The sequence below is a fragment of the Strix uralensis genome, chromosome 20, assembly GCF_047716275.1.
Source record: "Strix uralensis isolate ZFMK-TIS-50842 chromosome 20, bStrUra1, whole genome shotgun sequence".
In the NCBI taxonomy this organism is placed as follows: domain Eukaryota; kingdom Metazoa; phylum Chordata; class Aves; order Strigiformes; family Strigidae; genus Strix; species Strix uralensis.
The window spans coordinates 11,150,331-11,169,898 of NC_133991.1; the positions used below are offsets into that span (position 1 = coordinate 11,150,331).

Consider the following 19,568-nt stretch of genomic DNA (forward strand, 5'->3'; position numbering starts at 1 on the left):
CCTTTTTAGAGGACATTTCTATGAGATGATTGAGAAAAATAAATTGTATCTCATTGCACTGCATAACAGAAATGTGTATACTTCTATATTAATATTTAGTTTTCAGTACGCATCCTTGGGATTATGTTGCTTTAAAAACACATACAACAGCCCTGGCATATGACAACACAAGCCAAGAAACTGGGAAGCAATCATTACAGGATGTTTTCTCTCAGCGTAAACATTACACAGAAAAAAAAGTATTCCTGATCTTCAGGAAGAAAGTCTGGAACAACGTATTCCAAAACGCTCAGATCACAACCGCTCGCTGCAGTTGGAGAGTGGGTATCACGGTCATCACTACTTAAAATATGGCTGAAACCACAGAGGCAGAGAACAATCAGGTTTTTAAGACTCAGTAATAACAAGAAAAAAAGTGTTGACAGATGAGTGTGAGATGAAGTAAGATTTATAGGAATACAGCTATGAAACCTTCCTCGGCAATGACACAAAGCATTTTGGAAGCTACTGTTATTCATGCAGTAATTCTACCTGTCTCCTACCAGCCTCAAAAACGGCCTCGCTGGTCTTTCAGAGACAAACCATCAGTAGCAGTACTACAGACTGTTCAAGGAGGTAATTCAGAGAATGGTTCCAATTGCATACGAGGGCATGAATTAAATACCTTCATATCCAAAGAGCACAAACCCATCTGTGCAACCCAAAGGAGCCCATAACTCTCTAGCAGACTCAGAAGAAAGCAGTGGACCAGGCTGGAAGGAGAATGCTCATCACAGCAGTCTCAGAAATTACTTCAAAAAATCAGCTGTGCGTGTCCATGAAAAAAATATATAAATTATCACATCAGACCTGCTGTTCTCCACCACGCTGTTACTGTACATTACACAGAGTTCTTGACTGCTTATAGTATAAACAAACTGCACAGTGGCCCATTAGTGGTTTTCAAGTTTATGCTAAGCGTTGCAATTTATTGCTGTCCTTTAGGTTAATGTACTATTATTTCACATATTTATAATATATTTCTGGATTTGTTGTTAATTATGATGTAATGTTTAGATACCAAAGATCAATCAAGACCCCATAGCGTTTACAGATATTTGTTAATAAAGCACAAAGTACACTAGATCTCTCACGATGCAAAGTTTATTCCATAGCTCAAGGTCAACATCAGATTTAATACTCATGTCTGTATTTCAAAATTTTATCTATCCTCTTCTGTCTGGGCCAGTAAAGGGAATTACAGACCTGAGATTTTGTTTAACTCAGGAACCCTTAAGGTATTTTAAATTGCAATACTAAATACCTCTGTGGGAACATCAGTGCTTTCTCCTAGCTCTACTACCATTTCTTCCTCCTAGTTTGTGAGCTGTTTGGTTCCTTATGCTTCAAGCTACATTTCTTGCATATCCAAAAGTCTTGGTGAAATCCCTGAATACTTCAAGGTCCTCACTAGAAACACCAAAGCCTTTTCTGGCCCAAAGGAATGCACTTAATACAACCACAGAACGTTATGAGGATAACAGCGCGCATCCCCCCATTCACCCATGTCTAAAGCAGGTATCCTGTGACTCCTGTGGTACAGCAGGTCTGCAGAAATTCCATCCATATCTTACAGACTCCTCAGCTTGCTCCATGAATCCTAATCAGTTCTTGTCAAACCCGAAAGGGGTTCAGGCGGCCCAGACATGCTGCACCTCTTATATTGCTGTCTGCTACTGACTCTTTTACGTATTAATATGATAACTTTGTTGAACAAAAAATTCAGTACCCTCACAAAATTATCACCACTCTTTCCAGAATCATGGACAATATGACTATTTTCCTATCAGAGACAATGAAACAACGTTTCGGATATGCTGGTAGGCTTTAGCATGACTTGGAAAGAAATCATCCAGTACTTCTATGGCAAGGAAGTAACAGTCTGAGAAAGGTTTTCTTAACAGGTGCTACGAAAGAAATCTTTCAATACGTTTGTATTATACAACGAGTCCTCCACCACGCAGCTTCCTTCAGCTTTGTCATTTCTCTCACCATCACCATTTGTTTCTCACAACCCTCTCCATCAAAGCATTCACTTCTAACCTCCATAACTTTTCCCGTCTTACGCTGTCTTCTGTTGTCCTTCAACTACTCTTCTCCTATGCTTCTTTTTAATACCCACTATCCTATTTCCCCATGTCTCAAACACTGTGATGTAAAAATCTCCAGAAAACTGAACGAAAATTGCACTGCCGTGTTCAGAGTCTGACCTGAGCGAGACAGTAGGGTAATTTAATATACGGAGTCCAACAAGGCCGTGTCATGTGTCAACAGCTCGAGTGAAGATCAGCTTTCAAGATTGAATGCATCAAAAAAATACTTCTGATATTCTAAAAATCTGGAGGGAATCATCTGAACCGAAGGCTTCAAAGCTGACATACGTTCACTTATTTTATATAATGGAACTCTATAAAAGTTTTTGCTATCATTCTTTTCTTATTCCTACAGCTTCTCCAAATTTAAACACGCTGTTAATTAGAACATATTCACAAAATAAATCAAAAAAATTATTCAATCCACAACTGAAAGAAAACAAAAGAAGAAGTAAGGGCAGCACATAGAAAACTTATTTTAACATCAGTTGATTAAAATGGGGTAGGCAGAGGTATGGCTGATTACACAAGCAACCCCACGGGACAGGCAGTGACCTTGTTTACCACTACTCCTGGGAATGACTGACAGCCCATACCCAGCCTCTATATTTCAGGCCTTCTGAAAGTTAATATTGTACTAACTTACTGCACAATGCTTAAATGTATACGATCACTTATTTTCTTAGGAAGAAGGAGCTTCACTGGGCTATCATAGTACCTCCCCAGGCAAATCCACTCCCAACGCATGAGCATAATGCAATAATTAGAAACAAAGCTCACAATACTGAATCGTGTATTTTCATAGTGATTACAAGAAACAATTACTAAAATGCATTTTGATCTTCCTAAGGCTCTTTTTTTTTTTTTTCCTAGTGCCCCGTTCTCAGTTGTGGTGAGTTACACCAGGAACAACGTGTATATTCTTGTGCATCTCACTGCATTAAATTAAACTTCAACAGTGAAGTGAAACGATAACAAAGCAAGACTACCATTACTGCAACAGGAACTTAACCCAGTTTCATGCACACTATGCAATGTCACAGAGAAAACATACCATTATTTGAAGGACAAGACTTAAGTATTTAATTATGCTGTGCAGGGAGATGGCAGAAATAAAAAACCAGTATCATTAAACAATGACAAAGAGCAGCAGTACTGAGGAGGTAAGGGTCAAAATAAATTAGAAAACTGGTCTGTATTTGAATTTTTTTTGGTTGAGAAAATTAAGGAAATAATGTAGCAACAAACAGAAATGAAAAAATAATAAAATTATGGACTACACAATATGATTTATCAGACCCACACAGACGCAACTCTGTCTCCCTGAGTCGTCAAAACTGATTTCAGTTTTGTAGAAAAACAACGGCAGAATCTGGGCACAGTGAGACATTCATGTAGGGTCCTTCAGCCAGAGTAGCTGCTCTCTATTAATAACTGAAATTGCAAACGCCACTCTGCTTAGAGCTCCATCTCCTCAAGATAGTTAAGCTATTTCTAATTGCAGCAGTTTCTTATTGTCTGCTTTCATCAAAGACTGAGCAACTTCCCTAAATCAATCTTTATTATTTCAAGACTGTCCCCAGATTCTTTCCTAGAAATAATAAAGTCTCTCTTCCAGAGACTATTTCAGTAATTGCATATTGCCTACTACATAAGTATGTCAAAAGATAGGAAGAAATGTCTATTAACCATGGAGATGTACATCAAATGTTTGTATACTATTCAATGTTTCACTACCTGGACACGGTACGTGACACAACCTTGAACAGTCTCTATGAAATCACGTCACAAAAACATTCATGCATTCCCTAGAAAAGTGTAAAATTGCACATGTTCTGTGGCAGCCCATGCTGGAATGTTTTTATCATGGCCTCTGTTTACCTATGCTGACTGGAGTCAGTTATAACAGCAGTTTGAGAGTCAGAATAACAAAAGTCTGACAGCGTAAAAGATTACAGGGGACTCTGGCCACCAGCCCACTGATGCTATCATTACGTTTATTTGTTCTAGGTTGAGATAATACTGTTTTCAGGGATTTTTTTTTTCTGTTTACAATTTCAGATCAAAGAGAAAGGATCATCAGGTGACAGTCTTAACTTTCATCTGCTAGTAAATGAGCTTCCTCGGTTCAGAACATGCTATACCTTTATTAAAAACCTTCCAAAATGCTCTTGGGTAAAAATATGAGTGCAGTAAGTGTTGACTCACAATGCAAGAGCTGTAGGACAAGAAAATGTATCCTTAACCAAAACGTACACCACATACACATGCACATTCTTCCCCTTTACAGCTGAATTGTGCAAACTCGGATTCTCCGAGAGCTTCAGTGCTCTCCCTGGTATGGCTAAATACAACCAGTGCTTGCAATGAACCTTCATGATGTAACCCAGCACATCAAACAGAGTGGGTTTTGTTCTCTTAAATAAAAAAATATAATTCTAAGGTGTAAGTGGCACTTAAAGACTAAAGGATACTAATCCAGTGTAACTGAAACAGTGACTTCTGTCTGTGTTTGCAAAAAGTAACTTTGCATGTTGTGACCTTGGGACTCACATCACTCGAACCAATGAAGTATCTGAGCACTTCATATTCTTTCATGGTCGTTGTTCTTGCAATTCCCTTGTGAGACAGAGGTCCACTTTCCATCTTAACCCATCTTCATCTGAGTCACACAAAAAAGTCAGTGGCTTTGTTAGGAACTGAGTGATCTTCACAGTCCCAACTCAATGTTTTATTCAGCAGATAAGGCTTCGTCCTATATTTGCTGCTCAAAGTCAGCAAATACAACATAGATTTGCAATAACAACACTGTGAAACTCAGTAACACTCTGTTTCATTGTTCAAAGCATGCAGAAAGAGAGATGGAAAACCACGTTATGAAGACTAGCTGTGAACAGTCAGGGAGAATATTATTACTTACCCTTAACTCTGTATCCAGGGAAATGCAAGCTCAAAAATCCCTACCTTACCAAGCCCAGTACCTCAGTCTCCCTCTGCATCATGACGCCAACACCAAGCGGTCTGGCAGGGCAGACAAGCCCTCAAAAGAAGACCACTAAGAAAAAAACCTGGAAGATGGCTAGCAGGTGCCTTTGGACAACAGCCCAGGGACAAATGACCGTCAGTTGTTCAGAAAGGGCCTATGATCATACATTGAATATATATGGAATAGCAGCACAATCTGCTGTGAGCAACATTTCAGTCCTGGGAAAGCTTATCTTGCGGAGGAACCTGAAAGAGCCTCACCCCCTTCTCCTCCATCCAGCAGAAATGTTACAAATAGTGTAAGTAAAGCTATTGGGATAGACTGCCAATGCAAATACAACACTCCGTATTAAAATCAAAGTATAAAGTCTCTATTTTATCCCATTCATTAATGGTATGATTTCAGTGACACTGTCTTGTAGGAGTGGCCAACTCATGGCAAATATCTAGTGCAAATTCTGCTTTGGCTAAGGACAAGATCCTGATGTCCATGAAAGGAGACAAAACCCCTATAGATGGCTTTCCAACCAGTCTCTGTATTTCAGAAATACAGGTCAGGAAAAGGTAGAAACGGTCTTTGAGACTGAAATTTCTCAACCCCAAACCAGAATCTGTCTGGAATTTAGAAAAATTCATGCATGATGGAGCATATATTCTTTAGTTTTATTAAGTCAAAGTAACCGTATAGCTAATATGTCTGACTCAGTAGGACATGTGGGTGACTTAGAGACACTGCTTGATTGCAGTAAATCGATCAGAAAACACCATTATTAAATCACAACACTTGCTTCTTTTTCTTTAATATACATTAAGCAACTTAATCCACTTAAGATGCTTCTGTATACAAACGACAGAGGGGACTTGCTGTCACCTTCTCTTAGGAGACAGATGAGAAATACCAAGCTACTGGTCTGCCCTCCAACCACTAAAGACAAGGTAAAACAGAGACTGGGAATCCTGCAGCCCTGTGAAAGGGGATACTCCAGGGCTGATATCCCAAACTGGGTGAAATTACAATTCAAACATTGCTGTAACACCAGATATACCTGTCAATATTTGAACACCAATATACATGGTTCCCACATTTCTGTTCCCAGAGCAGAACTGGTATGCCAGGTATTCCACAGAGCATATACTGCAGACGCAACACTTCTTGGAAAAATTGGTCTTACGGTGTACTACTCCATGTGAAGTCAATTTGTGCAGAAGCAGCAATCTCATACAGGGAACTTCTGTGTGTCCAGGTGCTGAGACACAGCCACTCAGACACAGTACGTGAAACTTTTATAAACATTACCAATGCACCAGCTCTTTGTCCGTGAACTAAATGGTCTTATCAGTAATAAGTATTTGCAAGAAACACGCTAATGGATCATAAAGCAAGAAAAGAAAAATCATGCATCACACTGTGAAAGAAGGGTATTTTGGGAAATGTGTGGTGAAGCTCTGTCGGCCAGAATCTCACGTATGAAAGCAGATGATTTCAGTATGGACACTAAAATACCACATACAACAAGGACATAATGATGATGTTTAAACAATTTATAATGGGCACTAGCTAAACAAATTTTGACACTGATAATCACTCATGTCCATCAACACAAATTAGAACTTTTTATAGCTCCAGTACAGAAGGTGACCTTTAAGACCATTGGCCTTGATTCACAGTTAGCTTTAAACCAGGGGGGAAAAAAAAAGAAAAAAGTCTGGTTGCAAATGTAAAAATACTATTCTAAGCAAGAAAGGAGGTATAGAGGCTTCCAGTGTGTGTCTCAGAATATCTGCATTGAGAATTTTAAATTGAACAGTCTCCAAAATTCTTATCTAATGCTACTCATACATGAAATTTACGGAACAAAAGAGCAACACCACATACTACTCTTCTACTAATCAACTACAAGTACTGTTATTCCAAAAGAAAAAGTAAAGCCATCCATCATATTATGTAAATATTTTAAATGACAGATGTGTATTGAGAGCCACAGGTACCAATGTGATATTGTTGCTGGATAGGTTAATTATCAAGGGAGTTGTGAAATCCACCAACACGCCTCAGACTGGTTAGAATTTTCTCTATTTTATACTATTCCAAAAGCTATACTGTTCACATCCCAAATGAAAACTGTGTGGCCAACTAGGAAAAAACTTTACTATGTTGATTCTGAGAATTTTAATGCAATGCTTTCACAGAGATGTTAATACTATATCCCAAAAAACATCTATCAATAAGGTCTATTCTCTAAAACATGTTATGTTTGGTTTCCAATGTATGCCTTCAAAACAAATTTATCAGCTGTGAAAAACAGAAGAACATCTTTGTTCCTAGTGACTGGAGTCCTGTGCTTTGGTTTTCAATAGATTACAGGTTATTTCCCATTTTTTGTATGAAAGTAGAACAAATACAACTCTAAAGCACTAAACCCATTATAGTACATGCTCCAATAGGTGACAGAGTAGATGTATCACTGTGTGACACAGATCTCAAGGCTCTTTATATTATTTATAAAAATTACTTGTAAGTACTACATATGTTATCCCATATGGACAGTTTTTCCTAATTCCCTCTCTTTCCACATTGGTTATTCTTTCCTATAGTAAACCATTACACATAATAGTAATTATACTTTTCCAGAATGGTAACAGCAAAGCTTTAGAGTATTGAAACTACTGGTAATTTAAATTCACACATATTGAAATGTTATCAACTACGACTGCATTAAATAAAACTTTCAGATTCCACTTGTTACAAAGGTAAGGCAAAAAACTTAAGGGAAACTGCGCAACTCACAGGCAAAAAAAAAAATGGTTTGAAGGAACTATAATCACGGTACCACAATAATCCAAGCTTCCAGTGTCAGGGTCATAATCACAGTGCCTGAGGCTTCTCTCTGTCACACTAGTTTACATCCGCCAGACTGTCGCAAGTCTGTGCTTTCAGTGTGTAATTGCATCAGCAAGTGCAATACTCATTTCTTACCCTGTGGTGACATTTTTATTTATGTATTTAAAACAGGTTCTTCAACAGTTACTCAATGCTACAAAGGTGAGGCTCCCCTGATGCCTAAAAGCATTGCAGTGAAGGATTCAAGCACAACACGCTGCACTGCTTCTATCGCAGTGATGCTAGCAAAAGTGATCTCTCACTTTTTTCCACTTTATCAGTAAATCAGTTTACTGAGCATTTTTAAAAATATGATTTCAGACTTTTTCACCCTATGCTAATAGCCTAATTTAGTCTTCCATCTTTAAGAGTAGGATTTTTAAACTGGGAAGTTAAATACGTATCACTACAGTCTCCAACAGGTTCCCCCACTTTGCTAAAGTGCAGATGAAAAGTTCATCACAGTCTTTTGATTAACTCTTCCTTTCAGCTCTTCAATTGTCTGTTTTTGGCTTTTACCACTGAAGTCAAGCAAACCCTGACAGTTGCTTCACGGGCACTAGACAAATGTTTAACATGTTACATGAGAAAAGGTTAAGTACAAACACAGCTAATAATCTGGGCTCTTTGGAGGTAGTGTCATATCTGAATAAATCTGACAGCACCTCATTGTAAAGGGCAAGAATTTATTATTGTCCAGGTTAAACGCTGTGCTCTTATCCTTTCTGTGGCTATAACATAAGAAAGGTTCTTTGTGTGCTGAAACAAACATTAAAGTGCCAACATACACAAAATGTATAAGGTGTCTGGGGATTATTCTTCAGCAAATAGTTTTAACTTACTTTGGCTTCAGTCTCTCCCCTGTGAAGTGTATACAAATGATGGACGGCACTTTGTGATGATGACCAAGGATGTGTCAGTATTTGAAAAACATGGAAATCATGGCCTAATGTGTCAGTAGTGACCAGCAACATCCCTGGGTAAAAAAAAAGAAAAAGAAAAAAGAAACACAAAAGCACAAGAGATTAATCACTGCAGAAGAAGAGGCTTAAGAATCTCTATCTAAAAAAGCTAGCATGGCTTACATTTTGTTTTCTGGAAACAAAAGAAAACAGTTGCAGAAAATTACGGAATTGAAAGGATTCACTTCATAAAAATGAATCAGAACTTCAACTGAAATCATATTGACAGTATTACTGCTTAAGTATTACAACACAAACCTATAAAAGCCAACTGAAAAATCTGGGAATATTCCTACTAAAGTTGAGAACTTGTGTGACCAATATGAAGCACTGAAGTGATGAACATTAGAGTGAGACCCCAAAATGCTCTTCACTGAGAAAGAGCCAGTATAAAAAAAGATTGGTATTTCTACAACAATAATTTTTGGAGGAAGAGACATTATCAAAACCCAGCCAAAACAACCCATACCAAAAACAATCCTGAAGAAGCATCTTTCTTATAAACGTACATGAAAGAAACTGTCTGATTTATTGCTTGAAAGGCAGCAAATCAGAGTTGAGAGCTTTCAAGTGAAATATTAAATTAGGTACTAACTTCATTGAAAACAGGTCACTGATGGATGTATTGAAATGATTAAATTAGAAGATCAGCAGAATCACAGTAACTTATATATGCTATTTACTTTTTTCTCCCACTATATGTCAGTTCATAAGACAGTTTTTAAACATTTACAAACATATTTGAAGTAAATGTGCCATAAAAATTTCAGCTTTTATAACAAAAAGTAAGTATTTTTTTACATATAAGAAAAGTATGGCATTATGGCAGAATTTAGGATGACAGTAAACAAACCAGATTTATTTTTCTGTATAAAAATGTCCGTATCAGCATGCTTATTAATGAAATTTAAGAAGTTATCACCCAAAGTAATCCTCCGACATTTAATTAACGTCAAGTACAAAGTTATTTTAGCAATTTAATAGCTACATTGAAGTGCCTTTAAGTAATTTTCAAGGTACCCATCTATTAAAGAAAACCAGGAATTTCCACATAGCTCGGTTGTGTTGATTCTCCACATAAAGCATAAATGAAATCTTTTATCCTTCAGGAAGAGAACCTAGGTCTCCACATTTTTCATGACACCTATTCAAAGGATAAAGGATTATCTTATTTCTGTCATAAAGGAGAGTTCACTTTTTCTGTTTATTTACAGATGGCTCCACAATTCACCTTTCCCTCTTCTGCTCGCTGCTGCTAAACAAATACATATAGTACAAGTTTGAAAGCTCTCGCATGTTACCACTGAGGTCCTGTATCATATGCCACTTTTAAAATTTTAGAATTAAACTGGAAAAAAAACCTTGTGTACTAAGCAACAGAGAAACACTCTCTTAGTAAAGACTAAATTTAAATAACTCCTCTACTGAACTACTGTTACAACATCACTAGACTGATATCCTGAGAGTTTCCCCTCCTTGGCAATCCTGGAATGCCCCTTCCCTTAAGTCCAAATTGAACAATTTCAGCAGCCAAAGCCTTGCCCTTCTGGGCCCAACATCACTCCCCAGTGCCTCCTCCTCCGAGGCCAAAGCAGGTTTGTGAGCTCACGTCTCGGCTCCCGGGAGGAACAGCCCAGTCCTGAAGCCTCCAAACAGGATAATAGAACATCGTTGCAGGCTTCACGTGAGCAAAACTCTTATGAAATAAGGATCTTGTGAAGGTAAACGAGTACTTTCAAGACTATGAGGCCCAGCAGCAGTAAGGTACAAAATCAGAGAGGAATACAAATTGCACTTAGAGACAAAATTGCCTACAAGTTTCCTTCTTAGCTTGACCACTGAGGCTGGTAGGGCTTGGACAGAGCGCGAGCCCACCCACACTGCACACAGCCATTTCCTCAAAATCACACAAATGCAAAATCTTACATCAGACCTCAGCAAGATTCCCTCCAGTAGACATACTTTTACTGTTACAGGCTGTTACCTCGATTCCGAGTGTTAGAAATGAAAGAGTTTGTTATGGAGCTAAGAAATCCGTGAGGGCATTTGGGTATTATGTTTGGGCGGTAAGGCATGTGAGTTGAGGTTGGTCTGGATGTTAATGTTGGCTTAACTGGCAATTTCCTTGATTTGTAGTGACTGTGTTGATAGGAAATACAGCTAAAGTTGCTCAAGTGCAAGTCAGCCAAGTCTTTAGTGTGGGACTATGCACACAATTTGCATTAATTCTGTTCTGAAACATCACAAAATACACTTCCCTTCTAGTGAAGTGTGCAGTCCTCAATAATATATAGCGTTTCCAGTGGAGAAACCTGGAAGCAAATAGGGGTTTGTGTGTAGCATTAGGCTGCCACTATTACTGGAGTGAGGATATTCCAAAAGATCTGATTCAACACAGTAAGGATTTATTTTCTCTGTTCCCATGATTGCCTCTCCTCACGCATTAGATAGCTTTATCTACAAATTGAGTGTGCTCTTGGTGCTTTTTGAGCTCTCTCTTATTCCAGATGGAAAGGACCTCTGGAGAAGGAGAAGCTGGAAGAGATGAATACATAAGGTTTCTCTCAATAGTGAACAGACTGCCTCAGCAAACCTAGATTTTTTTTTTTTCTTTCCCCAAAGTGCTAGAAGTCTTTTATAAATACATACGCAGAGCTGAGTGCACCCAGAGATCTGAGCACAGCATTCTTCATGTGTATCCCATCACATGGCACAGTGCAATGAAGATCGTAAAAAAAACTTTAAACGAGCCAAAAATCTGTCTGGAAGCTGGAGACAGAAAGCTGCATAATAATCATGAGCCAGTGAAAACACAGGAATTACCATACTGCGTTGTCCATCAAATCTATCGGTTGTTTAGCTAACCAGTATCTCGTTTCCAATATTGGCTAGAAACGCAGGTGTCTGCGGATGGTGCAATAAACCCCACAGTACGCAGACGTGATAGAATTTTGCCCTTCTCCTCACAAAGATTTTTTCCCAAATCTGTAATCTCTACTTAACCCAAGCAGGGCAGTGCTAGGGCGCTCGCTTTGGGACCATACACCACACCATATGTCACACAAACCCATAAAGCATACGGTGTTACCTGTTTGTTCTCTGATGACACACACCGTGTCCGAGCAAAGGGAGCTGTGAAATGTGCTCGCCTATCTGCAGGTCTGATCAGTTCCATATGACGGACATAGTTCTTGGTTCCATAGAAATGTGCGTTGCCTTCGGGTTTTGTGGTTTTTTTGGGGTTGCTGGTTTTTTCTGCTTTTGCTAACTTGAAGGAGTACAGAGGTGAAAGATAATACATTCGTGGGTGGAAAGGAATTAGCTTAAAAATAGAAGGATGGGTGGTATCTGATCTGGCAATTTTGCATGCCTGATCTAAAATCCTGCTGTCTGTCACTGTTTAGAATAAACGCATTTTATTAAATGGAAGCTGAGGAAAAACAGGCCCTTCGCCTATATTAGCGACAATTTTTCAGTAAGTTAAAAGAGGACCTTTTATACTCACATTTGCATTTGAAACACAAATATATACTTGCAGAACTTGTATCAACACCGAGGTCCCAAGCACAATACCACAGATGTGAAAGAACATGTATTTATAAAACAGCGTTTTGAAGTATCTTTCTTACTACTGTTATTCAAACAGTAAATCACTGCTGGTTTAGAACATTTGACTTGGGTTTTGGTGTGGTACTTTCCAGCTCTCATTACTTCACACTGAAGAATCACAGTTTTCAATTATGACAGCTCAGCCATTTCGCTTCTCTCTCCGGCTCCCTGCAACAAGAGGCCGCTGCACCCCTCAGCAGAAATACCTAATCCCAGTGGAGAAACATGAACTTGAATCTTGGTCGTTACCTCACTTTCACTTTCAAGTGCAGGAAACTTCAACTCAGCTTTCTAAAAGACCTTGTGACAGTCTTCCCAAAAAGTTGTTTAGACAGAAATATGGGTTAAAGCTGTCACAAGTTCAGTCCAAAATGTTTTCTCTTATGATGTACTTTATGTATGAATAATCATAGATGAAAAGTGAATAATTCTCAAGGATTTCCTGCTTATTTTTCAAACTGGCATTAATCCCTGTTTAACAGATAACATCTGAAATCAATTGAAACTCTTGCATACGCAGAACCCAGTGGAAATTTATGTGTAAAGCAGATATTGCTTAGTATGTTCCTTGCTGCAAAAAATCCTGATTTTGCTTATCCATAATATGAGGGGTGCAGCTAGGTTAAATTAATGACTGTTTTACCGTGTGGTTTTTCAAATCCACAGAGATGATTAAAATCCAGTTTAAAAGGAACAGATACCCTAGATGGAAAAAAATTACTGAAGCTTTGTTTTACCTGACAGACACATTTGTCCTAATTTACAGCTTCCTACTTTTCATGCATTCTGTTTGGGAAACAATAAGCTTCTTTCAGGATAGAAACATTGAAAAATACAGAAAATATATGCATAAAAGGAAAAACTAGTACAGATGTAGACTGTGGGTTAAGAGCTATTTATGCAGTATCAGAAGACTAAACCAGACTCTGGCCTGGCCATAAACTAAGCCCACGCCCTAAATGAGGTGCCAAGCCACAAAAAGCATTTGCGTCAACTGGGAATACAAGGAAAAGAAGGACTTCTAATTATAGGGCCTGGAAGCGGAAGCCCAGAGTGATTAGGAGTTTAGGCGCTGCTGTATGTTTATCTGGGAGCTTCCTCTCGCTCGCTCTCAGCCCGGGTTTGATAGATGAGGGTTGGCCTAAAAGGGTGGGATTGGAGTTGCTGATGGTACACAGAGTTCTCCACAATCCGAAGGAGACGGAGACGGAATACTAAGGCTTCTGTGGCCTTGTAGGAACATAACTCTTTTCAACTAGGCGTCAGCTGGTTAGCCCAAACGGCAAAATTAGAGAGCAGCAAATCTCAGTTGGGTACTTGCTATAAAATCTAGGAAACCTGAGCAGCCTAAGCATCTCCACCACATCCTATTTATAACACCTATCTAATTGCATAGTTGTTTATTATATGCATACAAATGAAGTAAACACAGTTTCACCTTGGGTTTAAGTTTCATGAGCAACTTCACTTTAAATAATGCCACCTTTCAGAGTAACAGAAGGTTTTTTCCGCCTTCCAAAACAATGTCGTTCTGTAATTACACACTGAAGAACTCAACACGTTCAAGCTGTGTTGGATTTGTTTTAAAAACATCAAGGGCACAAATGTTAGGAAAGCAGGCACACATCTGCATGGAGGAAACATACATCCCCGGATATACTTCATTTAGGAAGTCAGCTCTTCCATTTCCATGCGCGCAGAGCCACAGAGACCTGTAGAGCCACTGCACAAATACGCTACTTACACGAACAGTGATAAAAAGAAAAAAAGAACAACTCAGATTTTATTTTTTAAATATGAGCACAGATACCATGCAACGTTAATATTATGCTTTGTAGGTTTTCAAATTACAGGATCAGAGAGTTCAGCGGAACCGCGCTGACGTTCCAGTCGCTCCCGATTCTGTCCCCACGCATTTCGCTCGACGTTCCCACTTTCTGCACGCTCATCCTACAGATTCCTGTTCCACTGCAGCTCTCTTGCGAAAGCAGTTGTGTACGTATCTTGTTAAGATGTGACATAGTTTATATGGTCCATGGTTTTATGAAACATATGACCCGACCTATGAACAGTAGCTTTATTTATATTCACTTAACTCCTCTCTGAGGCTGATGCTAGCCAAAATACAGCCAAATATTACTGCTACTGAGGCATGTATACTTCTAAGTGTAGCACATATGCCATAGTTACAAAATTTGGTCTCAAAAAACCTTAACTAAATAAGGAAAATCTGAACTTAACAACAAAATTCACCATAAAATAAACATGAGTACATAAAGATAGCCAAAATATTAAAAAACAATATTAAAAAAGACCCAGCAAGTCAAAAGAAAGAGAAGAAAAAATATTTTGTGAATAAATAATCACCTATGATGGTACTCTGGAGATCTCTATACACTGTAACACACTTAACACAATCCGAATATTGGAGCTTGGGGTGGACATTTGGAAACTGTCCGACATTTACCATGTCCAACAGATGGCTCAGCAACATGCTTTATATACTAAAAACCCAACCACCAGTTTCAAACACTAACTGACTACAGCTGATGGCCCAATAGATACTAAAAAACTTTATCAGGACGGGTTTCTCCCTCCCAAAACTAAAGGACACACACTGAGGGCAGCTGAGTAAATGAGGGCAAAAGATCAAAGGGAACAGACTCTCTTTTCTTTTAACCCTGCTTGCAATTCCTCCAAAAGGGATACGAATCCACAGCCACCACTGTTAAGTTTGTGTTTTGGGGTTTGTTAGTTGCAGAGACTGCAGTAAACATTTTTACTGCTGAAACATATTATCATGTTCTTCTCTTTTCATTGGAATAACAATAAAGTAAATGTGACAGAGAGAGGGTAAAATCCTGACCTCCCTGAAGTCTACAGAGCTTTTGCCACTAACCTCAAGATGGGAAACAATTTTACCCTTTTTATACAGTTGTACATCTTTAATCTGAGAGGAATTTAGCAACTCGTTAAGAATGCCTGCTGTGCGAAATGACTGTTCTGACAAAAATTTTAATATAGTTTAGAATTATAAATCTATCATGTATCGAAACAGTACATTCAACAATAGTGATACCCAAAAAATCAACATTTATGAGTGTGCCCACACTTTCTTCAACATATTCAGCATTGTATTAAAATTCACCCCATTTACCTGCAAATTTGACAAATTTTAACAAAATATAACATTTCTATAAAAAGATGATCATAAAAAGGTGACTAAAGAACCATCCTTCAATAAGCTGTGACATTTTCTGAAGTAGTGTAGACAGCAACCATGGATAATGTTAGATTAGGACAACTGTACATCTTTAATGCTTAAAGAAACTAAGACCCTAATACTACTTTTCTCTTAGAAGCGAGGAATAGGAGACTATGAAAATTACTGAAGCTGTTAGAAAAAATTACAGAAACAGGACTTGCTGAAAGAGATAGAAGGCCTAAGACCATCCTCCTCAAGGGCTCTTATCAGAGCAAGACTTTTGGTAGTAAGGAAAAAACCTTATAAATGGTACATAGATGGAAATCAATTATTTACGTATGACTCCTGGCTGCAGCAAAGGTAGGTGCTGAAGCGCAATGATTTAATCACACTTCTCCAGCAGTACAGCATCTTATTTGCATGAAGACATGATGGTAGCAGACAAACATTTCCTATCTTCTCCCTCTCCTCAAATATCAGATCTTCAAAGGAGGAAATGGGCTCTATTCAAACCTGCTAGCAACTTCTGTCACTAACTACTACTAAAACCTGATTTGGGAATAAATTTCTTTGGCGATAATAGGTTAAATACTTAAAATTAGAAAAAAAATATGAATCTGGAAATTTTCTAAAAAGTTAAGTAGCAATGGATTTAAGCTATTGATAATAATATATTTCTGAAATTTAAGAATAGGATAAATAATGCACTGCAAATCACAATACTGGCCCTCTTGTAAATACATTTCTCCCACCCAAATAACATGATGCTATATAGCACTGATGACAGGATTTCATAGGCATTTCTTCTCAGGTTCAAGACCATGTTCAGGGTGCTTCTGGGGTTAAACTCATAGAAAACAAACAGTGATTTTATTTAAGGCTGTTTTTAAACAATACTAAACTAAATCACAGCTACCTGAAATGTAGCAGTTATTTAACAGAGGATTTAAATTATCAAGAATTTCCCAAGTTTTTAGTATATCTTAAAGTATCCCACCTTCAGGTAGGAAATGCTCTAGACTTTGGCAAATATTTCTATGACATGAAAATCAGTTTCCTGCAGGGAAGCATTTAAGAAGAAAAAAAAAAAAAAAAAAAGAAAGCAGAATGTACACCATCGGAATTAAAAAGTACAGAAGAAAACAGCATTGAAATTATTTCATGAAAAGGGCATTCTCACTGATGTCAACCTGGCTAATCACAGTGAGGAGACAATTTGTCACGATTCAAAGCGTACTTTCTGTTAAAACAGACTAGATTTTCTTCTCTCTGCAAAGTCCTCCTATTTATGTTTTTGCTGCTGAAAAATTCCAATGCTGACACTTTTCCTTCAGAAACAAACCATAAAGCAATGCTAGCAGCTATAGATCATAAATTATTTCTCACCTTCTGGCCCAGCATATGTGATATAGAGACACGATTTTTGTAACTGCAATTCATCTGATATGATGCTGTTATGTGAGTTTTAATATATTTGTCTTCAAAGGCAGTAATTCAAGTCAAAAAACAAAAGTCAAAATAAACAGAGAAAAACCAAAGAATTATTCTGTCATTAAATAATTACAGCTCATTTTACTCTAGATGACACATCCAGGAAGGTGATGTTCCAGAACAAGATTAATCTCGCATACTTGAGAAGGAAGTTGCGCTCATTATAAAAGTCCAAGCACAGGCGAGGTGCTGGTTGCAGCCGTATCAGTACTGCAATAATTTAGCTTATGCAGCAGCACTTGCCACTATAAAAGGTATCTCCAAGCCTCAATCTACATGTTTAATAAAAGGCTGATTGTATATCTTAGGCAGGAAAAACAGAAAAAAAAAATATTTCTGTTAATCTGTGAGGCACCAGCAATGCTTCCCAACAAGCACATAAGGTATTTTTCTGCCCGCTTGCTCTGATCAATGGGAAAAACTTCTGCAGAGACATTCCAATTTAAACCTCTTTAACTATTAACTCAAGGCCACCATCACATTTCAATATAGAACATTTAAATAATCAGGGGAATTTCAGGTCCGTTAAAGGTGCAGTCAGGCATCCAAAGGGGTATACAGTTTAATCTGTTTTACTGCTGGCCCAACATTAATTTTCTCGTTATTAATGGATGGAAAAGCTCTTTTGTAGCCAAGGAAGCGTAATTATTTAAAATTTTAGATGTGTTGCACTTCACAGCTCTCAGCTGCTAAGCTGGCAGGAGTAACACTTCTGGAAAGCAGATCATTTATTTACCACATTTAAAAGAAAAAACCCAGATATTTATAAAACAGCACCATTTTTTAGCTATTTACTAATTCGGTATCTTATCTGAATAGCTTCTCTCTTTGACATTAAAATTACTATAATTAAACAACAACGAAATCAAAGTACAAAAGCGAACTGAATCTGACGTGTCATTTACTGGTTTCAGCAATGGATTAAGATCAGGGATCCTGTGCAATACTCTTCCATGGCACTGAGTTACTGCGTGACCTCGAGTGAGTGACAGCTTCTCAGCCCTTCAATTTTCCTAAAATTAGCTTTCAATCCCTAATATTAAAAGTTTGAAGTTCTTACAGTTCATTTGCAACATACCCTTCTTTTTAACCTGTCCTCTTCTAGTAAACTGGACTCGTACCCCTAGCTCTGATTTCTGCTCTTTGTTTTCTATACTGTTTGCAAACACCTCTTCTATCCTCTCTCCCCTGCACTGCTGGAATTATGCCACCGTTCGTTCAGTCAGCTACCACAGCTTGAAAGGTCTCTCACTTCTTGTTCACTGCGATCTCCTTTCTTCCTCTCTAAACCTCTTCCTTTGGAATCTTTCTTACCACCTTGCCCTTAACTCCGTAAGGCTCAAGTCTTACATCCTGTATCTTTCCTGCCTTATGCAGAAGCTATCTTGGTCCAAGAACGCATCCCATTCTGAACTTGCAAGGTAGCTGTAAGAATTTACACTTCTCTACGCAATATATGTAAGTAATATTAGAATGGACCCCCCCCATCCCACCAATTCAAAAGTTGGTGCTGCTGCCAAATGAAAGTGTGCTTAGCTACCACTACAGTAATGTTTTACAAAATTATCATATTTTTAGTTTGTTTTTAGGGGCTTGTACTGAAAAATATTGCCTCTGTCGCTCCATCCTGAAATGGTAAGAAGCCCTGACAGAATCCTGCAGCTGACAAACACTTCTATGTCTACATTTAAGACATGTAGAGAAAAGCTTTTATTGAAAAACACTGTCCCAAGAGAAGACCACCACTATGTTTTTGTAACAAAATGTCCTTTTCAGAGGCTGTAAGTCTAGTAACTTGCCTTAACGAATTGGCAATTGAGGCACAACCTCTAAAAAAATTCAAATACAGGATAATGCTCATCTTTCCTGGCTACCCACAGCCACCTACTGGATTTTTTGTAGATACAGTTCTCGGCAGTGAAGACTTCCCTCCCCAGCCTCACTGAGAAACAAGGTACAAACCTTGTAGTTACAGTAACAAATAAGATTTAAACAAACTTCAGATAGATGTGCAAACTTCTGCTCTTAAGCAAATTTCCAAAACAAATACAAGTAATAGTTACATTTGTATGCATGCTCCCAGTAACAAGGAGGAAGAGCAAAGAAATGGCAGCTCTGCTGCTCATCAGCAGTGTCGAACGCTATAGGCCAAGTCCCACTTGGCTAGTCCCAGCTCAACAGCAAAAGTAAAAACCTGAAACTGGGAGGTCCTGCAGTCCTGTAATAAGTTACTGGCTTGTACTATCACAGTTACTATGCAACTATGACTTTTTTGAAGGAATTTATGTCAAAGGCTGTGCCAA

The 19,568-nt window shown here is 38.2% G+C and overlaps 1 protein-coding gene across 18 annotated transcripts in view; it reads right to left on the bottom strand.

Annotated features, from left to right (window-relative positions):
- The window catches only part of BCAS3 (BCAS3 microtubule associated cell migration factor), a 372,074-nt gene that overhangs the window by 254,475 nt on the left and 98,031 nt on the right, over window positions 1–19,568 (bottom strand). For all 18 annotated transcript variants that reach the window (XM_074890735.1, XM_074890738.1, XM_074890740.1 and 15 more), the window contains exon 14: window positions 8,841–8,974. In XM_074890735.1, coding sequence (XP_074746836.1) covers window positions 8,841–8,974 — 134 coding nt within the window. The remainder of the gene's footprint in view (window positions 1–8,840; window positions 8,975–19,568) is intronic.